Below are 25,494 nucleotides of genomic sequence, written 5' to 3'. Positions count from 1 at the left end.
TTTTTTGAGAGCTTTTAGCAAATGGGGTGATTTTAGTGGTATAATTTGAACAAAAGTATATTGTACTCATGTCTCTATTTTCATCAGACACATTTGAATTAAAATAATAACTGTTCCATTTGTTTACTATTTACTGTTTCTGCCAATAAGCAGCGTGCAACGGTGAAAAGAACATCAGTGTTTGAATCCTTGCTCCACCATCCATTAGGTGCATAATCTCAGGCAATAACTTCTCTGAGCCTCAGTCAATGTGAATTATTATACCTTTTCCAGAGGGTTGTTGTGGAAATTATATGAACAAGTGCACGTGAAAGGGCCAAGAAAAGTGCATCACACGTGGAAGACGTAAAATAAATTTTACATGAAAATGAATTGTATAGGCTGATTACATATATTTATACTTATATATGATAAGGACCAGCCAACGCTTACCTAAAAATTCAGCTCTCAGGTAGTCCTTTGATTTTCAGTTCGGGGCCAGACAAAGCAAATCCTCCCATACCCCAAACGCACCTCATGTGGCATCAAACAAAAAAGCAAATGTCCAGGTTTAAGGATCAGGATTTTTAAAACCGTTTTTTTCAAATGAGGGCTTAAAAACCTTAGACTTTTCTCTTCCCAGAAATTGAGCAACATTATTAATTGATGACTATTTCTGTTTAAATTAAATTTCAAATGCAGAGTCATTAGCTATTTTATCTCCTTAATGTCACACTTGATAGATGCAGCCAACCTTTTTTTTTTTAATTTTACTTTAAGTCAGTCAAATTTTTAGAAGAAGACATACATATCTTTAAAGGGTCATTTCCTAAAAAGCTTTTGAGATCATTTCACATCACAAAATGATCACGTAAAGCTGAACATTTCATTATTTTTTCTTTTTTAATTTAAAAATATTTTCTATCATTCTCAGTATTCAAACAAAGATTTCATTCTTACAAGTCTTAAGATCTCTGTGGAAGGTTAGTATAACAACCAGAAAACCTTCTGTTTTAAGAAAAAAATGTATGTTTAGTCATTTTGGATTATAATAATGGGACTTTCTTCTCTGAAACACATCAAAAATATTTCACGAGTCATAATGGTATTGTGGTTACGTTGAAGAAAAAGGAAGTCCTTATCTTTTAGAGACCCATACTGAAATGTCTGTGGATGAAATAATGTGATAACTGGGATTACTTTATAATACTAAGGGGGCCAGGAGCGGCAGCTCACACCTATAATCCCTACACTTTGGGAGGCCGAGGTGGGAATATTGCTTGAGCCCGGGAGTTTGAGACCATCCTGTGCAACACAGGGAGACTCTGTCTCTACAAAAAAGAAACAAATTAGCTGGGTATGGTGGTGTGAACCTGTAGTCCTAGCTACTTGGGAGGCTGAGGCAGGAGGATCGCCTGAGTCCAGGAGGTGAAGCCTGCAGTGAGCCACGACCACGCCACTGCACTTCAGCCTGGGTGACAGAGTAATACCCTATCTCAAAAAATATATATATAAAATAAAATAAAATAACAAAACAAAATAATAAGGGATGGCACAGTGGATAGAGACTAAACAAAATTAGCCATGAATTGATCATGTTGAAGCCAGGTGATGGATACATGAAATTTCATTTTGCAAGTATCTGTATTTAACTATTTGTTTGAAATTCACCAAAAGTTTAACAACATTCACATAGAAACTGCTTATTTGCTACTTAAAGAATACAAAAGTATAATGTACACTGATGCACATATATTGTTAGAATGTACTCATGAGTGATAACCTGCAGATTGGAGACTCCATAGACAGACTCATGGCTCCTTAGAAAGAATGATTGTGGGTGGAGGAGACCCAAGGAGAAAAAGCAGAGTCCAGGCTTAGACCGCAGCTTCTCGCTTACCTGTGCAGTCTAATTTTGAGTGGCCTCTTTGTAGTTAAGAGACAGGAGCTCCCATTCTCTGTCTACCAACCCAAAAGCCTTGTGTGTACTCCTTGCCATGGCTCAGCTCCAAACATACTTCTACACCGATAACAAGAAATATGCCATAGATGATGTTTCCTTCTCAGTCCCTGCCACCTCTGAATTTGCTGACCTTAGTAATATCATCAATAAATTACTAAAGGACAAAAATGAGTTCCACAAACATATGGAGTTGTATTTCCTTCTTAAGGGCCAGTTTCTGCGAATGTCCTCAATCAAACACACGGAACTGGAGAATATGCCATCAGAGGCAGTTGTGAAGATAGAATATGTGAAGTACACAGCACCCCAGCCAGAGCAATGCATGTTCCATGATGACTGGATCATTTCAGTTAAAGGGGCAGAGGAATGGATCTTGACTGGTTCTTATGATAAGACCTCTCAAATCCGGTCCTTGGAAGGGAAGTCAATAATGACAATTGTGGGACATATGGATGTTGTAAAAGATGTGGCCTGGCCAAAAAAAAAAAAAAAAAAAGACAGTTTGTCTTGCTTATGTTTGAGTGCCTCTATGGATCCAACTATTCTCTTATGGGAGTGGAACAGAGAGAAACAAAGTGAAAGCCCGACCATGCTCCCGAGGTCATGCTGGAAGTGCAGAGTCTATAGCTGTTGATAACTCAGGAACTACATTTTGCAGTGGCTCCAGGGATAAGATGCTAAAGATCTGGTTTACAGTCCCTACAGAAGATGAAATGGAGGAATCCACAAATTGACAGAGAACACAGAGCAGTTAGGACTCCCATAGTGACCCGCTCTGGTCACAAGGAAGCAATTTCCTCAGTTCTGTGGTCAGATGCTAAAGAAATCTGCAGTGCATCTTGGGACCATACAATTAGAGTGTAGAATGTTGAGTCTGACAGTCTGAAGTCAAACTCTGACAGGAAATAAAGTGCTTAATTGTATTTCCCATTCTCCAACTTTGTAAGTGGTTAGCATCTGGAAGCACAGATAGGCATACCAGACTGTGGGATCCCTGAACTAAAGACCATTCTTTGATGTCACTGTCCCTAACTTCACATACAGGTTGGGTGACATTAGTAAAATGGTCTCCTACCCATGAACAGCAGCTGATTTCAGGATCTTTAGATAACATTGTCAAGTTGTGGGATACAAGAAGTTGTATGATCTGGCTGCTCATGAAGACAAAGTTCAGAGTGTAGACTGGATAGGGACACAGGGCTATTTTCAGTGGACAAGCAGACAATAAGTTGTATTCCTACAGATACTCACCTACCACTTTCCATGTGGGGACATGAAAGTGAATGATAAATTGATCATATTCTTTATACAAATGAAATTGGTAGAAAATCATGAAATTACATTGATGCAGGTGCAGAAAGCAACCGTTTGAAGTTTATATAATGTTTTCACTCTTCATAACAGCTAACATTTAACTATCTTTTTCTTATTTTGTATTTATAACACAATAGTTTGTGTTTATAAAATGAAAAGAATGATTGTGACTAGCTTGTTAATCACATGTATAGCTACTATGATGTACTCTTATAGTTTATAGTTAATAAATTTACACATCTAAAATATATCTTTCTCTGGCCATTTGTCCCAATTGCATATGAAGAATATAGGGTAATAACAAAATTTACAGAAAAGTACTAAGTATCTGATGCCTACCACTTTTAGTATATGTGTATATTTATATACTTACAATTTTATTTTAAGTGTAGATTTTGAATAAGAACACATCTTTATAATGGGGTCTATGAAGCTATTTGAAATAATTCTGGATCTATATTTACAGATACAGACAAATACATTCATGATATGTTTTAAATGTTAAAGTAGCTAACAAAACCACCTTAGGTGATGATTTCATTCTTATGTTATTATATTTGTCTATATATACTTAGAAAACAATGTGGAAAGATAAACACTAGTAATTTTACAGTGGTAAAGACGTTTATATCTGCTTTATAGTATGTGTTTTATTGGTTTTTCTTCCTTCTTTATATTTTCTGTATTGCTTTTACCCAATGAACATTAAATAAATATATATTTTAAAAGAATTTTAATCTTTTAACCTTTTAAAGATTAAAAGAGAAGGAATAACAATATTATATCAGTATATGGGAATTTAGTGCATGATAAAAGTAATATATCAGTGGACAAGAGAGAAATTGTTCAAATCAATTTCTCCAATTAACTATTTGGCAAAAACCTCAAATGAATCAAAATTTTAAATACAGGGGGCCGGGCGCGGTGGCTCAAGCCTGTATCCCAGCACTTTGGGAGGCCGAGACGGGCAGATCACGAGGTCAGGAGATCGAGACCATCCTGGCTAACATGGTGAAACACCGTCTCTACTAAAAAAAAAATACAAAAAACTAGCCGGGCGAGGTGGTGGGCGCCTATGGTCCCAGCTACTCGGGAGGCTGAGGCAGGAGAATGGCGTAAACCCGGGAGGCGGAGCTTGCAGTGAGCCGAGATCCGGCCACTGCACTCCAGCCCGGGCGACAGAGCGAGACTCCGTCTCAAAAAAAAAAAAAATACAGGAACCATAAAGATAGCTGAGAGGAATTATTTTTAAGCAAACTACCAAAGACAGAAACAACCATAAAAGAAAAACAAAAGATTTCAACATACATAGCTTTACAACATCCATATGACAAAATACTTCACTAATAAATGGGACATTTGGGATTTATTTTGAATTTGAATTTTTGAAAATATATAACAAAGGGGCCTTATAAATCTGTATTAAAGAGGCCAGCCATGGTGGCTGACACCTGTAATCCCAGCACTTTGGGAGGCCGAGGTGGGCAGATTGCCTGAGCTCAGGAGTTCAAGACCAGCTTGAGCAACACAGTGAGACCATGAGAATCGCTTGAACCTGGGAGGCAGAGAATGCAGTGAGGAAGATGATGCCACTTCACTCCAACCTGGGTGACAGAGTGAGACTCTGTCTCAAAAAAAAAAACAAAAAAAAATTGCCATTAAAGATAAATAGCCAAAAGAAAAACAGATAAAGAAGATGAATTAGAAATGCCCACATCACCAATAAACACATGAAATAAACATATATATTTGACCTTACTAGAAAATAAATTGATTTTGATTTGTTTCTTAAATAATATTGAAATCTAGCACCTAAGACAAGCACTCTGATAAAATAATGGTGGCAGTGTACAACTGGTACAATGTTTATGAAAAGCAACTTAGAAGCACATACTAAATGACTAAAAAAAGTACATATCCTATGAATCAGCTATTTAACTTTTAAATATTTGTATAAGAAAACAAAGACATACAGTAAAATTTAGTTAAAAGGATCCTCATCAAAAAAATAGAAAAAAAATGGAGTCAGATTTAACTATCCAACAATAAGTAATAGATTATAAGTGATGGTAAGTGTATATAACAGAATTTTAAAAGAGCCACTAAACATGGTTTATAGAAACCTGTTTACTGCAGGTAAGAGCATCACAAAATATTAAATGTGAAAGAGTTGTTAAGTTGTATATTTAAATACTTATAAATGTGTATGCATTTAAAAAATTAGAATGCATACACTGAATTTTTTTTTCATTTTAATAGTGGTTATCCTGCTCAATGAAATAAAAGAGGACACAAACAAATGGAAGAACATTCCATGCTTCTGGATAGGAAGAATCAATATTGTGAAAATGGCCATATTGCCCACGGTAATTTATAGATTCAATGCCATCCCTATCAAGCTACCAATGACTTTCTTCACAGAATTGGAAAAAACTACTTTCAAGCTCATATGGAAACAAAAAAGAGCCCACATTGCCAAGACAATCCTAAGCAAAAAGAACAAAGCTGGAGGCATCATGCTACCTGACTTCAAACTATACTACAAGGCTACAGTAACCGAAACAGCATGGTACTGGTACCAAAACATAGACCAATGGAACAGAACAGAGCCCTCAGAAATAATACCACACATCTACAACGATCTGATCTTTGACAAACCTGACAAAAACAAGAAATGGGGAAAGGATTCCCTATTTAATAAATGGTGCTGGGAAAATTGGCTAGCCATATGTAGAAAGCGGAAACTGGATCCCTTCCTTATACCTTATACAAAAATTAATTCAAGATGGATTAAAGACTTAAATGTTAGATCTAAAACCATAAAAACCCTAGAAGAAAACCTAGGTAATACCATTCAGGACATAGGCATGGGCAAGGACTTCATGACTAAAATGCCAAAAGCAATGGCAACAAAAGCAAAATTGACAAATGGGATCTAATTAAACTAAAGAGCTTCTGCACAGCAAAAGAAACTACCATCAGAGTGAACAGGCAACCTACAGAATGGGAGAAAATTTTTGCAATCTACTCATCTGACAAAGGGCTAATATCCAGAATCTACAAAGAACTCAAACAAATTTACAAGAAAAAAACAAACAACCCCATCAAAAAGTGGGCAAAGGATATGAACAGACATTTCTCAAAAGAAGACATTCATACAGCCAACAGACACATGAAAAAATGCTCATCATCACTCGCCATCAGAGAAATGCAAATCAAAACCACAATGAGATACCATCTCACACCAGTTAGAATGGCAATCATTAAAAAGTCAGGAAACAACAGGTGCTGGAGAGGATGTGGAGAAATAGGAACACTTTTACACTGTTGGTGGGATTGTAAACTAGTTCAACCATTGTGGAAGACAGTGTGGCAATTCCTCAAGGATCTAGAACTAGAAATACCATTTGACCCAGCCATTCCATACTGGATTATTAATCATGCTGCTATAAAGGATTATTTATACCCAAAGGATTATTAATCATGCTGCTATAAAGACACATGCACACGTATGTTTATTGCAGCACTATTCACAATAGCAAAGACTTGGAATCAACCCAAATGTCCATCAGTGACAGACTGGATTAAGAAAATGTGGCACATGTACACCATGGAATACTATGCAGCCATAAAAAAGGATGTGAGTTCATGTCCTTTGTAGGGACATGGATGAAGCTAGAAACCATCATTCTGAGCAAACTATCGCAAGGACAGAAAACCAAACACCGCATGTTCTCACTCATAGGTGGGAATTGAACAATGAGAACCCTTGGACACAGGGTGGGAAATATCACATACCCGGGCCTGTCATGAGGTGGGGGGAGCGGGAAGGGATAGCATTAGGAGATATACCTAATGTAAATGATGAGTTAACAGGTGCAGCACACCAACGTGGCACATGTATACATATGTAACAAACCTGCACGTTGTGCACATGTACCCTAGAACTTAAAGTATAATTTTAAAAAAAGAGAAAAAATAAAAAATAAAAATAAATAAATAAATAAAACTGTTGGGGCATTAGCCACATGAACAGCTGTCAAAAAAAAAAATAGTGGTTATCTCTGGAAGTGATGCTTCCAACCTTCTTCTTACTTATCTATGTATTTTAAGGTTGGCATACAGAGACTATCTAAAAAAAAAAGGAAGAAACTGCTTCAAAACTTACACCAGTGAGAAATTCCACAGAAAAGCTCAGAGCATTCCTAACAAGGGTCCCTTTATCTATGCACTTAACGTATCATATGGAAATTAATTAGTTTTCTGCCTCACTAAATGTGGCCTCCCACAAAATAAGAACTATAGTCTCACTCTCAATTTCTTTTTTTATTCTTAACGCCTATTATACTGTGTGGCATAATAGCAGGCTGAGGGCTGGGCACAGTGGTTCATGCCTGTAATCGCAGCACTTTGGGAGGAAGAGGCAGGCGGATCATTTGAGATCGGGAGTTCAAGACCAGCCTGACCAACATGGAGAAACCTCGTCTCTACTAGAAGTACAAAATTAGCCAGGCGTGGTGGCGTATGCCTGTAATCCCAGCTACTTGGGAGACTGAGGCAGGAGAATCGCTTGAACCCAGGAGGCAGAGGTTGCGGTGAGCCGAGATCATGTCATTGTATTCCAGCCTGGGCAACAAGAGCAAAACTCCATCTCAAAAAAAATAATAATAATAATAGCAGGCTGAAGGAGTAACTTTTCACAGACAACCCAAAAGTCTCTCTAAGAAAACAAATGTTTAGATTCTGCACAGAAAACCCAGAGAGTCACCTATGAAATAGCCAAGACTAGCCACAGAATCTCTCACTAAATACAAATTTCATTTAACCAACTCAGATAAAAAATCCTGGTATTTTCCTGCACCTCCCCCTTCTCTCTCCCAATCCATTTACAAATCCAACTGAAGAAATCCTGTTGTTTTGACATTTAAAATGTGTTCTCACAACCATTCTCACCATTTCACTGCCACCATGCTGGTCCAAGCCAGAAGTCATCTCTTGCCCATAGACCAGCAATAGTCCCCTGGTTGGTCTCCAGGCTTCCACTCTCCTGCACTTCAGCCTTCACACAACAGAGTGACCTTGAAAAAGGCAAATCTAATCATGCTACTCTAAGCTCAAAGCCCCCAATAACTTCCCATCACATAGAGAATAAAAGGCAAAGTGCTTCCTATGGCTCACAGCCCTTCATGATCTGCCCTAGACTTTGAACTCCTCTCCTTCCCTCTGTTCACAGGTCTCTAGCCACACTGGCCTGCTGACTATTCCTGAAACTTGTCAAGCTCATTCCTGCCTCAGGGCCTCTCTCTTCCCCACTCCTGTGTTTTTCCTCTTTGCTGGAAATGCACTTCTCCTTAAAAGTGACCTTTTCAGACAGGTCTTTTTGTTTAAGTCACCTCATCAAAATACCTATCTTGAACCACTTTTTTAAAAATAGCAATGCTTTCCAACCAGCCTTCACTGTCTCTTCCTTTAACCTGCTCAATTTTTCTTCAATGCGTCACCTGCCATAACATTATTTATGAATTTGGTATGTGTCTATCTCCTCCACTAGAATATCCATTAGGGAAAGGACTTTGTTTTCTTTACCACTCGATTTCAGGTACTTAGAATAGTGCCTGCCACATCAGAGGTACGAAATAAATATGAGATAATTAACTAGGTGAATAAATAAATAAATGAATGATATCACCAATATATGTTTCAAGTTCTTATACAAACACAATATTTGGCCCACTGTCTACTATAAACCATAGACTATTTCCTGATGCCAACACCAAAAAGGGATGTTACAATAAAGCAGGTAGGATAACAGTCTCACATTACCAAATAACGATACTGATCTGATGTTGACGATTATTTCTTTACTTTTTTTTTTTTTTTTGAGACAGGGTGTCACTCTGTTGCCCAGGTTGGAGTACAGATCACGGCTCACTGCAGCCTCAGCCTCCTGGGCTCAAGCAATCCTCCCACCTCAGCCTCCCTAGTAGCTAGGACCACAGGTGCATGCCACCACACCCAGTTAATTTTTAAATTTTTTATAGAGACAGGGTCTCGCCAGATTGCCCAGACTGGTCTTAAACTCCACCTATCTCTGCCTCCCAAAGTGCTGGGATTACAGGCATGAGCCACTGTGCCCAGCCTGATGATTATTTTCAATAGGCCTTGTGTTTCTTAAGCCCCAAAAGCCTTCTCATTTCTCATCCCACTGCCATACGAGACCCATATCCACCTGACTGAAACCTCAAGGTTTTTCTAAGAATTTATGAAGAGATTTAAGAAATCTCTTCAAATTGTTCCTATGAGGAAGTTATTTCATACTATGAGCAAATTCATTTTCATTAAGTATCTGTAGTAACCAAGCATTGTTTCTTAGCTCTGTAATATGGTACAATAATCTGACTTACTGACTTACTGACTTACTCTTTATTTCGCATTGGCTTAATATTTATTTATTTATTTGTTTGTTTATTTATTTATTTATTTTGGTAGAGATAGAATCTCTAGGCCATGCTGGTCTTGAACTCTTGGCCTCAAGAAATTTTCCCACCTCGGCCTCATAGACTCTTTCTGTGTTGGCCACACTGGTCTTGAACTACTGGACTCAACAGATCCTCCCCCCTTGGCCTCCCAATGCTCTGGAATAACCGGCTTGAGCCAACATACCAGCACCCATTGGCTTAATTATTTCAGTAAAATGAGGCAAGGAGGAACCCTACAAAATAAACAGAGGCATTCTCAAAGCAGATATAAGTGAAGACTCAGAGTGTACTGTGGTCAACTGTGTTCTGTATCACAAGCAGTTTGTCAACTAAAAATAAAGTACTGAAGTTTGGGAATGATTTACTATAAAAATACATTGGACTATGGTCAATGTCATTTACAACATTCACCTCCTTTCTGATACACATCTCAGGAAAAAACAAAAAACAAAAAAACAAAAAAAAACGACTAAGTACCAGGTCAGAAATTTTGCATAACTCCAGGTGACCACCTTGTCATGGAAATAAACTTAGAATGGTGCTCCTGAAAGTCAACCACAGTGCTTCAAAAACATGATTTTCAAAAAACCAAAGTAAGCATACCACATAGTATAGATACCAGGCTATGGCGTTGACCTGGGTTAGAATTCCATTTCTTTCCATTTAGTTGCTGTATGATATTGGTCACCTTCCTAATTTCTCTGTGTTCCATTATTCCATATTATCCATAAAATTCAGATATGAACACTTACTATATAGAGTTGTTATGAGGATTGGACAATGTATGCATCCCACAAGTAGATCAATTACAAGCACATCTTGTCCCATGTAAAGGCAACACGTGGGAACGCTGTGCAAGAGGGAACAGCAAAAGCAGTTGGAGGATGGAAGTCAGTTTGCAAACCTATGCGCAGAGGCAGCCAAACAGGAAAACGTCCCCCACAAGTAGTCTGTAAATTGGAGACTCCATTGAGATACACACACACACACACACACACACGCCCTGAGAGGAAACAGCACCTTTGTTCATCACCAAGTTAGCCTTAAAAATTATTTACCCGTTATTAGCCACACTAGCACTGACAAACCCAACTTTACTCTTGTAGGTCATTCTCCACAGCGTCTGTGCTGCATCAATCCCAAATCTGACTCCCTGACGCTTAAAAGCGAAAATAAAAAACCGAGACATTACTCAATAGAGTTAACCCTTACTTAGCAAAACGCTGTTGTCCCCTGTAGCGTGCAGATAGTAAAGACAGTAATTCCCGACCTTATGCTTGTCAGTGACAGCATGCCCTTTGTATACACGCTTCAGTCGAGAACGACTGCAGTAAATAAACTGCTAGTAGCAACACTGTTCCTCTATCTAAACTTCCGCTTTCCAGAGTTACTGATGTCCCAACATGGGTCCGTCGCTCAGTCTCCGTCAAGCCCGTACCCCATAGCCTGGGCATTTCACCCCTCAGATCACAAGATGCAAAGGGGAAGTTACTGCCAAACCGACAAGAATGGCCCAGAGCTGGGGGCTGCCAGGCGGTTCCTGGGCCCCTCTCAGCACCCAGAGGAAGTCGGGCGCAGGCTCGCTACGGGTCGGCCGCATGCCGTACCTGGATCAGGCCCTGCTGGAACAAGGCGCTGTGCACGCAGCCTGGGACCGCGCCGGGCAGCTCCAGCGAGCCGTTCCCATTGCAGATGCTCCAGTTTCCCCGCAAGCTGTAGCTAAGCGCCGCGGCGGTGGTGCCTGTACCGCACAGCGCGAGCAGCACGATCAAGTGGAGGCGCATCTTGGGAGCTCGCGCCACAGAGATGTGGAAGGATCGAAAGGCAGCGGGGCAAGAGACCGGCGGGGGAACCCACTCACCCACTCGGAAGGAGCAGAGGCTTTAGGTCCCCGCCCCGGCCCCGCCCCCAGGTCAGCTGAGCACCCTACAGGCGCCGCCGCGGGCTGCAGGAGAACAAGGAGCCTGCGCCAGCCCCCGCTGGAAGTCCGGCGTCGCGGCTGCGGTAGTTTCAGCCCCCGAGAATAGCTACAGGCTGGGGGGCATTGCGGTCTGAGCCCTCCTTCAGTGCTCCTTCCCGCCGCCTCAGTACATACAACTGGAGGCAAGAACCTTGCACGCTAACTGGGACATAAAGATCCTTGGACGCGAAGTGGCACAAAGCCTTGGGAGATCAGAGACCGACTGTACGTGGAGACCACAACTGGAGAGGCCCCTCTCTCCTTCAAAGAACCGAAACTGGGAGACAACCCACCACTTCCCTTCCCCCAAATTTACACAGACCCTCATCTACCTGGTAGCGTAACACTCACCCCCCTGCAGCTCAGCTCGCGGGTCTCAGAGCCTACCCCTCCCTTCAAAGAGTAAACAAGTACTAGCAGTACCTCACAGTACCTAGCAGTCACAAGGTTGTTCTGAGGGCTAACCAAGAAAATGCGACTACAGCATGCAGCATACAGCATGCAGCAGGGAGCCTGGCCCTCACGTTAGCTATTGTTACTAGCGGCCTACGTCCTTATGTTTCATAAAGCCCCACGGAGGTTTCTGAGGTTCTGGAACCCGCACTAGGTGCACAACTGAGTTTAAAATCCTCTGCACTCACTAGCTGTGGGACTTGGGCAAGCCGCAAAATCTCCATCTCCGTTTCTTGAAGTTTTCAAGTTGCTTTAAGTATAAAATGAGTTAACATATGTGATCGTCCCTAACAATGCCAGAGTACCCAAGAAATACCAAGGACTTAATTTCGGGTGTTGTAGTCAAATGGCCTACCTGAGTCCCATTCGTTCAATAGGATGTAACAGTGATCCCAGAAGTTAAGAGGGAATTTTACATTGCATAGACTGCCTTTCTCCTGTGTTGACGTTATCTGCCTTATATTTATGCTTCGGAAGAAGTCCTTGAAAAGAAATTTTCTCTCTTCAAATCTGAGCTTTGTTTTGCCTTATAATGGCCTTGGAATTGCCTGATTCTGCAGGCACCGGACAATATCTTACTTTGCAAAGTCAGCATTATTTACAAGTCCTGAATATCTTGGCTTAAAGGACATACGGATTATCCAGCCCAAGCCGCTGGCTTACAGATGAGGGAACCGAGTTCAAAGATATCAGGGCCAGTCGCCACGGCTCACCTCTGTAATCCCAGCACTTCTGGGAGGCCGAGGCGGGTGGATCACTTGAGGTCAGGAGTTCGAGACCAGCCTGACCAACATGGTGAAACCCTGTCTCTATTAAAAATACAAAAATTAGCTGGGCGCCTGGTGGCATGTGCCTGTAGTTGTAGCTGCTCGGGAAACTGAGGCAGGAGACTCGCTTAAACCCAGGAGGCAGAGGTTGCAGTAAGCCGAGATGGTGCCACTGCACTCCAGCCTGGGCTATAGAGAGAGACTGGAAAAAAAAAAAAAAAGGAGATCAGGTGACTTGCCTGTCACACAGTGGCAGACAGGATTAGAACCCTCCTCTTCAAGGTCCTGCTGTCAGAGCCCAATGATATTACAGGGGAAACTCTCTCACTCACTGCTTCAAAGCCTTCCTCACTCACTCCAGAAGCATTTTTACCTTTGATAGGAACAAAGCTCTCAATTCAAATTATATGCCATAATTCATGGCATTAAATGGCTAGCCATGGTCTGTGTAACACTGATAACACAAGGTTTATGGCAACAAGAGCAGCAAAGGAATTTTTTCATAACTCCCAGATATTTCATTAAGCCAAATGAGAGGAAGATTCATCCTTGATGATATATATGGATATATTCTGTTGTATTAAGAAATAAGAAATATAATTTTTAGAAAAACAATAATAGAAGATTCTCATTCCTCCTTTAATTCCAGGATGTAAGCATAACATCATTTATGTTACTTCACTTTGACAACAGAGAACACCAAAGAATAATCAAAGCCCTAATAAGTACTCTTCCTAAAATTGGAATTGGCACAGATGACATGATGTTTTCATTTTCTTATAGGATAATTTTTGTCCATGATTTTCTGGAAGAATAAACCTTATTTAGAGAGTCACGATACCAAATGCAATGTTTAAAATTGTTATGGATATCTTTAACTTACACTGTATAAACAGATTTCATTTTGATCATTTCATTTGATGCTTCCCAAAGCTTGAATTATTTAGAACAAGTGATAGTTCCCTGGTTTAAAAAGATAAATAATGCCTACAGTGGTTAAATGATGTATAGGGTCAGTATCCTGTCACAACAGGCCAATGGAGGTAGTTAGGCCCTTTGCTATATGACAACACTTCCTTCATATCTAAACATATAAAATTGGTAAACTCATTAGAACACCATGGCCAAGGATATTCCAATCCCATGATATATTACAGAAGTTATAATAAGGGAAAGAAAATGAGAGAGTAATGAGATGTGGAGTGGACATTTTCCTTTAGACTCTTAGTGTCTGATTAAACCCCAGGACTGGGGATGATAGGACATAAGTATCCTGCCCAAAGGTTTGACATACTTCTCCAGAGTTTGAAGCCCCAAATGTTAGAACAAAGAGAGAAGGTAGTGGGAACTATGTATACCACTAGAATTTGGTGTGTCAAGGATGCATATGCGTGACTTTCCTATAAACCAAGAGGACACCGTAGGAAGTAACCAGGCTTGAGCCAGTATAATGGGACTCTACCCAAGAGAGTCCAAGAAGTCAACTACAGGACACATGGCCTACGTCAGCAAACTGTGCAGTAGAGTATTTCCCTGAAGAAGTCTCCAAAGAAGAACCTATACCATCCCTCATTAGGCATTGCAACCAACCTGAGAAGGAAGGGAGGCCCAGAAGCATTGGAGAGAGGGGAGGGTTGTGAAAAGAAACCACCCGCCTTCTCCACTGGTGTCCACCAGCCACAGGTTAATTCTGAACTAGATGGATGGGGGAAATAAATGTTTGAGTTGGATATGAGACTAAAATTTTAAATTGAACTGTGTTTAAACTGTGTTTAAAATTCATGAGAAGTTTGCCTGTTTGTTACATTGTAACATTTCTGGAAACAGAAGGAAAGTTAGCTCTCAGTGACTTAAATGGAAAAAGAAAATTTGTATTTTAATATCATTGTCAATGTTATTGGGTCATCTAGGGGTGAGGATGAGGAATAGTGATCAGGTTGTGGACTACAGAACTTGAGTTATGAACCATACAATTAAAGCCTTTTACCTAATGGCTTAAAGACCTCACTGCACCTGATACATTCTATTTTAAGTCATACACAACACTGAAAAAAATTGACAACATACGGAGCCACAGAGAAAATATCAACAAATTCCAAAAAATTGCTAGCATGGAAAGCAGCATTCTCTTATCGTAATGCAATAAAATTAGAAATAAGAAATGAAAAAGGATAAACCAAACCCATTTATTCGGAATGTTAATATTCCTAAATAATGCATGGGTCAAAACAATAATAGATTTCCAGTTTCTGGCCTGGCATATAAGGACCTTGGAAGTCATCACTCTATCCTAAAATAAGTAAAAGCTGCACAAATTGAAAATAGACAACTCTTCTTAGCTGAGTCAACGAAGTGAGGTCACAGGGCAAACTACTGCCCCCAAAATTAGAGATGTAGACAGGTAGACACAGGCAATCACAACTTACCTGACTAGATCACACACTACCCCCCAACCATTGTCCCATAGCTGAAATCTCAGTGGGAACCAGTACGGAGTAGGAAGACCTGTACTATAATTGACAAATTACTGGAGGACCAATATGCACGAATGTGAGAGTTAAAAACTCCAAGGGGACCCAGTCTTAGGGGAGCAGCTGTACTTTTGTTAAGTTTTCCTCCAGGAGCTCTACAAAGCTCTCATAGTGAAGATTGAAGAAAAATCCTCTCATGTTTCCTGCAAGGGAGGAGGAAAGTAACTATTCTGAATGTGCTAGAGATTCTGTGTTTCTTAACAAGACCCATTCTCAAAAGAAACAATTTTACCAGAGCTGAAGCAACTGGGGTTTTGTCAGAGCCTCACCAGCCTGGGGGAAGGAAAATACCCAACTCCAGCCCTCTATAGACATTCTGCCCCATCTAAGGGGTTGAAACATAGCTGAGAAACACTGTGAAGTTCACAGTCCAGGGGACTGGGCTCACTAGATGACTGAGACCCCTAATCAGAGGACAATAGACCATTTTCCCTCTCCCAACGCCTTTCCAACACATCACTGAAGGCCTATTTATGGCAATGTCACCCAGGATCTCATGTATGGCTTTCAACAAAAATTTATAAAGCCAAAGATACAACTTGGAAAGACAAAGCAAATGCCAAAACCAAACTCAGATATGGGGGGAATGTCGGAATTATCAGTCCAGGAATTTAAAATAACTGATTAATATGCTGAGGGCTTTAATGAAAAATTTACACAACATACAAAAACAGATGGGTAATGTAAGCAGAGACATGGAAATTCTAAAAAAGAATAAGAAATGCTAGTGATGAAAAGCACCATAACGGAAATGAAGAATGGCTTATTAGTAGATGGAACATGGCTGAGGAAAGAATCTCTGAGCTTGAGGGTATGTCAACAGAAACTTTCAAAACCGAAAAGCAGAGAAAAATGTACGGAAAAAGGAATGAACAGAGTATCCAAGAACTGGGGGACAACTACAAAAGATACTGTCATGAAAAGAGTCAAACTCTATAAATATTCGAAGAGATTTATTCTGAGCCAAATATAAATGACCAATGGCCTGAGATACAGCCCAGAGAGCACGTGCCCAGGGTTGCCCAAGGCTACACAGCTTGGTTTTATTTATTTTGGGGAGACATAAGACATCAATCAATACATGTAAGACGTACATTGATTTGGTCCAGAAAGGTAAGAAAATTTGAAGTGGGGGCTTCCAGGTCATAGATGGATTCAGGAATTTTGTTCATTGGAAATTGGTTGAAGGAGTTAAGTTATTGTCTAAAAACCTATAATTAATAAAGGGGAATGTCTGGGTTAAGATAAGGGGTTGTGGAGACCAAGGTTCTCATTATGCAGACAGAATCAATAGAAGGGAATATTTCTTATCAGACTTAAAGAGTCTTCTATGAGTCTTAAGGTCTCTGTTTTAATGTTAATGCTGGCAGGTATGCCTGAATTCCAAAGGAAGAAGGGTATAATGAGGCATGTCTGACCCCCACTTCCATTAAGACCTGAACTAGCTTTTCAGGTTAACTTTGGAATGCCCTTGGCTGAGGGGAGGGTCCATCAGTCAATTGCAGGGCTAAGAATTTTATTTTTGGTTTACAATATAATATATATGAATAGAGACCTAAAAGGAGAAGACAGAAAGGAACAGAAGATATATTTGAAGTAATAATGACTGAGAATTTCCCCCAAATTAATGTCAGACACAAAGTCACAGATCCAGGAAGCTCCAAGTACATCAAGCAGGATAAGTGCCCAAAAAACTACACCTGGGCCTATCATATTCAAATCAAAGATTTTAAAAAAATCTTGAAAGAGGCCAGAGGGAAGAAAGCAACTTATGTATAGAGAAGCAAAGATAGAAATTATAGCCAACTTCTCCTCAGAAGCCATGCAAACAAGAGGAGAGTAGAGTAAAATATTTAGAGACTTGCAAGGAAAACGTGCACCAACCTACAATTCTATACTCTGCAAAATTATTTCTCAAAAGTGAAGGAGAATTAAAGACTTTCTCAGACAAACAAAAATTAAAATAATTTATTGCCAATAGACCTGCCTTGCAAAGAATGTTAGAAGTTCTTCCAAGAGAAGAAAATAGTATAGAAAATAGAAAATTAGATCCACAAAAAGAAAAGAAGAGCATTAGAGAAGGAATAAGTGAAGGTCAAACAAAAACTCTTGTTCTTGCCAAGGCATGGTGGTTCATGCCTGTAATCCCAACACTTTGGGAGGCCAAAGCAGGAGGATCACTTGAATCCAGGAGTTTGAGATCAACCTAGGCAACAAAGCAAGACCCTGTCTCTACAAAAAAAAAAAAAAAAAGAAAAGAAAAAAAAGAAAACAAAAGAAAGAAAAAGAAAAGAAAAAGCAACTCTTATTTTCTTATCATTTATTGACCCAGCCTATAACAGTGTGCTCAAAATAGTAATAGCAACAATGTGAAATGAATGATAGCAATAACACAAGGGATATGAGACAAGAATTAGGAATATTTTGTTATTATAAAGTAATGAAGCAGTACAGTGCTATTCAAAAGCAGATTTAGGCTGGGCGCAGTGGCTCGTGCCTGTAATCCCAGAACTTTGGGAGGCTGAGGCAGGTGGATCACCTGAGGTCAGAAGTTCAAGACCACCCCGGCCAACATGGTGTTTAGTCTCTACTAAAAATAAAAAATTAGCAGGGCGTGGCAGCACGAGCCTGTAATCCCAGCTACACAGGAGGCTGAGGCAGGAGGATTGCTTAAACCTGGCAGGCAGAGGTTGCCGTGAGCTGAGATAGCACCATTGCACTTCAGCCTGGGCAAAAAGAGTGAAACTCCATCTCCATAAATAAATAAATAAATAAATAAATGTGGATTTAGAGCCAGGTGCAGTGGCCCATGTATAAATAAATAAGTAAACAAACAAACAAATAAAAGCAGATTTAGGGGCAGGTGCAGTGACCCATGCCTGTAATCCCAACACTTGGGGAAGTTGAGGTGGGATGACTGCTTGAGCCCAGGAGTTCAAGACCACCTTGGGCAACAAAGCCATGATTGTGTCATTGCACTCCATGACAGAGTGAGACCCTGTCTCAAAAAAAATAAAAATTAAAATCAATTAATTGAAAAGTGGACTTGACCACACTGCCCAAAGCAATCTGCAAATTCAATGCTATTCCTATCAAATTACCAACTTCATTTTTCACAGAATAAGAAAAAATGATTCTAAAACTCATATGAGGCCAGGCACGGTGGCTCACGCCTGTAATCCCAGCACTTTGGGAGGCTGAGGCAGGCAGATCACCTGAGGTCAGGAGTTCGAGACCAGCCTGACCAACATGGAGAAACCCCATCTCTACTAAAAATACAAAATTAGCTGGGCGTGGTGGCACATGCCTGTAATCCCAGTTATTCAGGAGACTGTCACAGGAGAATTGCTTGAATCCAGGAGGCGGAGGTTGTGGTGAGCCGAGATTGTGCCATTGCACTCCAGCCTGGGCAACAAGAGTGAAACTCTGCCTCAAAAAATAAAATTAAATAAAACCCCCAAAGGAACCTGGATAGCCAAGGCAATCCTAACCCAAAAGAACAAAACCAGAGGCATCACAGTACCTGACTTCAAGCTATACTAAAAGGCTACAATAAACAAAACAGCAGGGTACTGGTACAAAAATAGACACATAGACCAATGGAACAGAATAGAGAACCCTGAAAGCCACACACCTACAATCAACTGATCTTTAACAAAATTGGCAAAGCTAAATAACAAGAAGAGGACACCCAATTCAATAAATGTTGCTATGAAAATTGGCTAACTCTATGCAGATGAATGAAACTGTACCTATACCTCCCGTTACATATAGAAATTAACAAGAGATGGATTAAAGACTTACATGCAAGACCTCAAACTATAAAAATTCTAGAAGAGGCCAGTCATGATGGCTCATGCATATAATCTCAGTACTTTGGGAGGCCAGGACAGATGGATTGCTTGAGCCCAGGAATTTGAGACCAGCCTCGGCAACATGGTGAGACTTTGTGTCTATTAAAAAAAAAAAAAAAAAAATTGCTAGAAGAAGGCCTAGAAAATACTCTTCTAGACATTGGTCCTGGCAAATAATCTATGATGAAGACCCCAAAAGCAAATGCAACAAAATTTAAAAATAGACAAATTAGACTTAATTAAAATGAAGAACTTCAGCAAAAGAAACTCTCAACAGACTAAACAAATAGCCTACAAAATTAGAAAAAAAAATTTGCAAACTATGTCTCTGAAAAGGACTAATATCCAGAGTCTATAAGGAATTTAAACAAATCAACAAGAAAACAAAAAACCCCATTAAAAAGTGGGCAAAGAATGTGGACATGCACTTCTCAAAAGAAGACATAAAAGTGGCCAAGAAAAATGAAAAAATGCTGAACATACCTAATCACCAGAAAGATGCAAATCAAAACTACAATGAGATATCATCTCACACCAATCAGAATGGCTATTATTAAAAAGTCAAAAACAGATGTCGGTGAGGAGGCAGAGAAAAGGCAATGCTTATACACTGTTGGAGGGATTGCAAATTAGCTACAGCCTCTGTGGAAAGCTGTTTGGAGATGTCTCAAAGAACTAAAAATAGAACTCTCATTTGACCCAATAATTCCATTACTGAGTATATACCCAAAGGAAAATAAAGTTTTCTACCAAAAAGACACATGCACTCGTATGTTCATTCCAGCACTATTCACAATAGCAGAGACATGGAATCAATGCCCATCAACATCAACAATGCCCACCAATAGTGGATTGGATAAAGAAAATGTGGTACATAAGGCTGGGTGCTGTGGCTCACGCCTGTGACCCCAGCACTTTGAGAGGTTGAGGCGAGTTGATCGCTTGAGCTCAGGAGTTTGAGACCAGCCTGGGGAACATGGTAAAACCCAATCTCTACAACAAACAAACAAACAAACAAACAAACAATTGTTTTGATTAGCTGGGCATAGTGGTGTGTGCCTGTAGTCCCAGCTACTTGAGAGGCTGAGGTGGGCAGATCACTTGAGCTTGGGTGGCAGAAGTTGCAGTGAACCAAGATCACGTCACTACACTCCAGCCTGGGTGACAGAGTAAGACCCTGTCTCAAAAAAAGAAAATGTGACATATACACCACGGAATACTATGCAGCCATAAAAAAAATGAAATAATGTCCTTTGCAGTACTTGGATATAGTTGGAGGCAGTTATTCTAAGTGAATTCATGCAGAAACAGGAAACCAAATGTTACATGTTCTCACTTATAAGTGGGAGCTAAGTCTTGAGTTCACACAGACATTAAGATGGGAATAATAGACAGTGCAGACTCCAAAATGAGGGAAGAAAAGGGAGGGTATCAAGGGTTGAAAAACTTCCTGTTGCATACTATGCTCACTATCTGGGTGATGGGATCAATAGAAGCCCAAACCTCAACATCACACAGTATACCCTTGTAACAAACCTGCACATATACCTCCTGAATCTAAAATAAAAGTGGAAAAATGTGTTTAAGTGAACTTGGATTCGCTCTAAACATATACTGCAAACTCTAGGGCAACCAGTGAAAAAAAAAATTTAAAGGAATGCAACTGATGTGCTAAGAAATAGAATTATATAAAATGTTCGGTTAAAACCACAAAAGGCAGAAGAAGAGTGGAAGACAAAGATAGGAACAAAGAACAAGGGCAACAAACAGAAAAGAGTAACAAGGTGATGGTTGCACCAAAATCTCACAAAGAGAACTTATCCATATAACCAAAAATCACCTGTTCCCCAAAAGCTATTGAAATAAAAAGACAGTAACAAATATGGTTATTGTCAGATGTTATAGATATTAATCCAACTCTATCAATGGTCTAAATATACCAGTTAAAGGATAATTTTCAGAGTAGATAAAAACAATAAGACCCAGCTATCTGTTTTCTATAAGTGACCTCTTTTAATTATAAAGACACATCCAGATTAAAACTTAAAAGAAGGACAAAGATATACCACACTTACATTAATTTTTTAAAAAGTGAGTAGCTATATTAATTTCAGAGAAAGCACACTTCAGAGCAAAGAAAATTATCAGGATACAGAGGGACAATACATAATGATAAGTGGGTCAGTTCTCCCAAAAGACCTTACAATCCGGAATGCGTATGTGCTTAATTAATAACAGAACTTCAAAATACAATAATCAAAAACAGATAGAACTGTAAGAAGAGAAAGATAAATCTAATAATATACTTGGAGACTTCAACAGCCCTCCGTCAGTAATAGACAGATCTAGCAGGCAAAAGAAATCAGTAAAGACATAGTTGAACTCAACAATACCATCAATCAACTGGGTATAGTTGACAGCTATAGACCATTTCATCCAACAACAGAATACACATTCTTCTCTAGGTCACATAGAACATTCACTGAAATAAACCATACTTTGGGCCATAAATTACACCTTAACAAATTTAAAAGAATGTGAATTACAAAATGTACACTCTCAAACCACAGTGGAATTAAACTAGAAAGCAATAACAGAATGAAAGCTGGAAAACCTCAAATGACTAGATGATTAAACAGCACACTTCCAGATAACACACAAGTCAACAAAGAAATCTCAAGATAAATTTAAAAATTTTTTAAACATTAATTAAAAAACAATTTTGTCAAAATGTGTGGGACCCACAAAGCAGTGCTTAGAAATTTACAGCATTCAAGTCTTGTATTAAGAAAAAAGAAAGATCTGAAATTAGTAGTCAAAATTTTCATCTTAGGAAGCTAGAAAAGAAGACCAATTAAATCCAAAGTAAGCAGAAGGAAAGGAATAATAAAAATTAAAACAGAAATAATGAAATTGAAAAGAGGTGTCAGGAAGGAGGCGGTTAGAAAAAATATGAATGCATTTATTGCTACTGACTTTTACACTTAAAAATGGTAAAGATGGTAAATTACTTACGTATATTTTACCTCAATAAAAAATTTTACAAGAAAACAGGAAATCAATAGAGAAAATCAACAAAACCAAATGCTGGCTTTTTAAAAAGATCAGTAAAATTGATAAGCCTCTAGCCAGGCTAAGAAAATAAGAGAGAAGACACAAATTATTTATATAACAAATGCAAATGAAAGAGGGAACATCACTACAGATCCCAATCAGACATTAAAAGGATAAAAATAAATACTATGAGCAAATTTATGTTCACAAATTTGATAGCATAGATGAAATGGCCAATTCCTTGAAAGACAGTCTGCTGAAAACTTACAAAAGAAGAAATAGACAATCTTAATAGGCCTATATCTATTAAAGAAATTGAGCCAGTAATCGATAATCTTGCAAAACAGAAAGCACCAGGCCAGAAGGTTTTGCTAGACAATTCTACCAAACATTTAAGGAATAAATTATACCAATTCTCTACAATTTCTTCCAGAAGATAGAAGCAGTGGCAATACTTGCTACACCCTCATTCTATGGGGCCAATATTACCCTCATATTATAAAACAAAGACATTTACAAGAAAATAAAACTACAGACGCACCTTGAGCAATATCTCTCAGGAACATACATGAAAAATTTCTCAACAAAAAAATTAGCAAATTGAATCCAACAATATATAAAAAGAATTATACACTATGACCAAGTGGGATTCATTCTGGGTATACAAGGCTAGTTCAACATCTGAAAATCAACTCATGTAATGCATCATACCAACAGACTAAAGAAGAAAAAAAACACATGATCATATCAATAGATGAAGAAAATGAAGAAAAAGCATTTGACAAAATCTAACAGCCATTCATGATTTAAAAAAAAAAAAACTCTCAGCAAACTAGAAATGGAAGTGAACCCCTCAACTTCATTATAAAATGTAAAATAAAAAAACTACAACTAACATATTAATTAATGGCGAGAAGCTAGAAAACTTTATTGCTAAGATCACGAACGAGGCAAGAAGGTGTCCTATCACAACTCCTTTTCACCATTGTACTGGAAACCCTAGCTAATGCACAAAGACTAGGAAAGGAAATACAGTCATATGCCACATGACAACATTTCGGTCTATGACAGATCACATATACAATGGTGGTTCCATAAAATTACAATGGGGAAGAAAAACTCCTATTGCCTAGTGAGGTTGTAGCCATTGTAATGTCATGGTGCAACACATTACTCATGTTTATGGTGATGCTGGTGTAAACAGACCTACTGTGCTGCCATGCATATAAAAGTATAGCACACAGTTATATACAGTGCATAATACTTAATAATAAGTGACTATGCTATTGGTTTATGTATTTGCTATACTATACTTTTTATAATTATTTTATAGTATACTACTTCTACTTACTTTTTTAAAGAAAGTTAACTATAAAACAGTCCCAGGCAGGTCCTTCAGGAGGTATTCCAAAAGAAGGCATTGTTATCATAGGAGGTGACAGCTCCATGTGTGTTATTGCACTTGAAGACCTTACAGTGGAACAAGATGTGGAGGTGGGAGACAGTGATATCGATGATACTAGCCCTATGTAGAACTAGAACTATGTAGAACTAACTTTGTAGGTTAATGCTTGTGTTTGTGTCTTAGTTTTAAATAAAATGTTTAAAAGAAAAAACAAAATTTTAAAATAGAAAATAGTGTATAGAATAAGAATTTAAAGAAAATATTTTGTATAGCTATACAATGTGTTTGTGTTTTAAGCTAATTGTTATTTACAAGAGAGTCAACAAGTTGAAAAATTAAACCATTTATAAAGTTAAAATGTTACAGTAAGCTAAGGTTAATTTATTATTGAAGAAACAAAAATATTTTTTATAAATTTAATATATCCGAAGTCTACAGTGTTTATGAGCCACTAGTATACAAAATATACAAAGAACCCTTAAAACTAAGCCATAAGAAAATGAATAACCCAATTTAAAAATGGACAAAAAAACTCAATAGACACCTCACTATAGAAGATATACAGGTGGCAAATAATTACATAAAAACAAGCATACACCATAAGAGAAACTGCAAATTAAAATAAAATAAGATACCACTACATACCTATTAGAAAGGCCATTATCCGAAAGGCTGTCAACACCAAATGCTGGTGAGGTTGTGGAGGAACAGAAGCTCTCATTCATTGCTGGTGGGAATGCCAAATGATACAGCCACTTCGGAAGACAGTTTGGCACTTCTTTACAAAACCTAAGCATACTCTTAGCACATGTGATCATTAGTTTTATGTATCAACTTGACTCGGTCACGTGTTGACCAGATATTTAGTCAAACATTATTCTGGGTGTTTCTGTGAAGGTGTTTTTGGATGAGGGTACTATTTAAGTTGGTAGAACAAGTAAAGTAGATTGCCCTCCGTAATGTGGATAGGCCTCATCCAATCAGTTGAAGACCTGAATAGAGCAAAAGATTGACCCTCCCTGAAGGAATAGACAACTTTTCTGCCTGTCAGGCTTCAGACTGGAATACTGTCTCTTCCTGGTTCTACAGCAGCCTGCCAGCCTTTGGACTCAAACTGGAACATTAGCTCTACAGATTTTGGACTTACCACCTCTGTAATTGTGTGAGCTAATTTCTTATAATAAATCTCTTTATAATGTATATACATCCTATTGGTTCTGTTTCTCTGGAGAATCTTGACTAATATACCATATGATCCAGCATTTGCACTCTTTGGTATTTACACAAAGGAGCTGAAAACATATATCCATCCAAAAACCTGCACATGGATGTTTATAAGAGCTTTAGCCATAATTGCCAAAACCTGGAAGCAACCAAGATTTCCTTCAGTAGGTGAATGGATAAACTGCAGTACATCCAGAATGTGGAATATTATTCATCACTTTAAAAATGGGCTATCCTGGCTGGGCGCAGCGGCTCACACCTGTAATCCCAGCACTTTGGGAGGCCAAGACAGGCAGATCACCTGAGGTCAGGAGTTCGAGACCAATCTGACCAACATGGCGAAACCTCATCTCTACTAAAAATACAAAAATTAGCCAGGTGTGGTGATGAATCCTGTAATCCCACCTACTTGGAAGGCTAAGACAGAAGAATTGCTTGAACCTGGGAGACGAAGGTTGCAGTAAGCCGAGATTGTGCCACTGTACTCCAGCCTGGGCAACAGAGCAAGACT

At 38.9% G+C, this 25,494-nt stretch overlaps 1 protein-coding gene and 1 pseudogene across 1 annotated transcript in view; one reads left to right on the top strand and one right to left on the bottom strand.

Annotated features, from left to right (window-relative positions):
* MANBA (mannosidase beta) overlaps positions 1-11,654 on the bottom strand; it is a 138,568-nt gene extending 126,914 nt beyond the window's left edge. Inside the window, exon 1 of the mRNA XM_017877083.1 lies at positions 11,343-11,654. Within this exon, the coding sequence (XP_017732572.1) occupies positions 11,343-11,519 (177 nt within the window). The 5' untranslated portion in view covers positions 11,520-11,654. The remainder of the gene's footprint in view (positions 1-11,342) is intronic.
* On the top strand, positions 1,977-3,219 carry LOC108532821 (ribosome biogenesis protein WDR12 pseudogene; annotated as a pseudogene).
* Positions 11,655-25,494: the final 13,840 nt, after the last annotated feature.

Source organism: Rhinopithecus bieti, unplaced genomic scaffold, assembly GCF_001698545.2.
Source record: "Rhinopithecus bieti isolate Rb0 unplaced genomic scaffold, ASM169854v2 scaffold_9690, whole genome shotgun sequence".
Classification (NCBI taxonomy): Eukaryota; Metazoa; Chordata; class Mammalia; order Primates; family Cercopithecidae; genus Rhinopithecus; species Rhinopithecus bieti.
The sequence above is the reverse complement of the archived record's forward strand: the minus strand, read 5'-3'. Positions and strand labels throughout refer to the sequence as shown.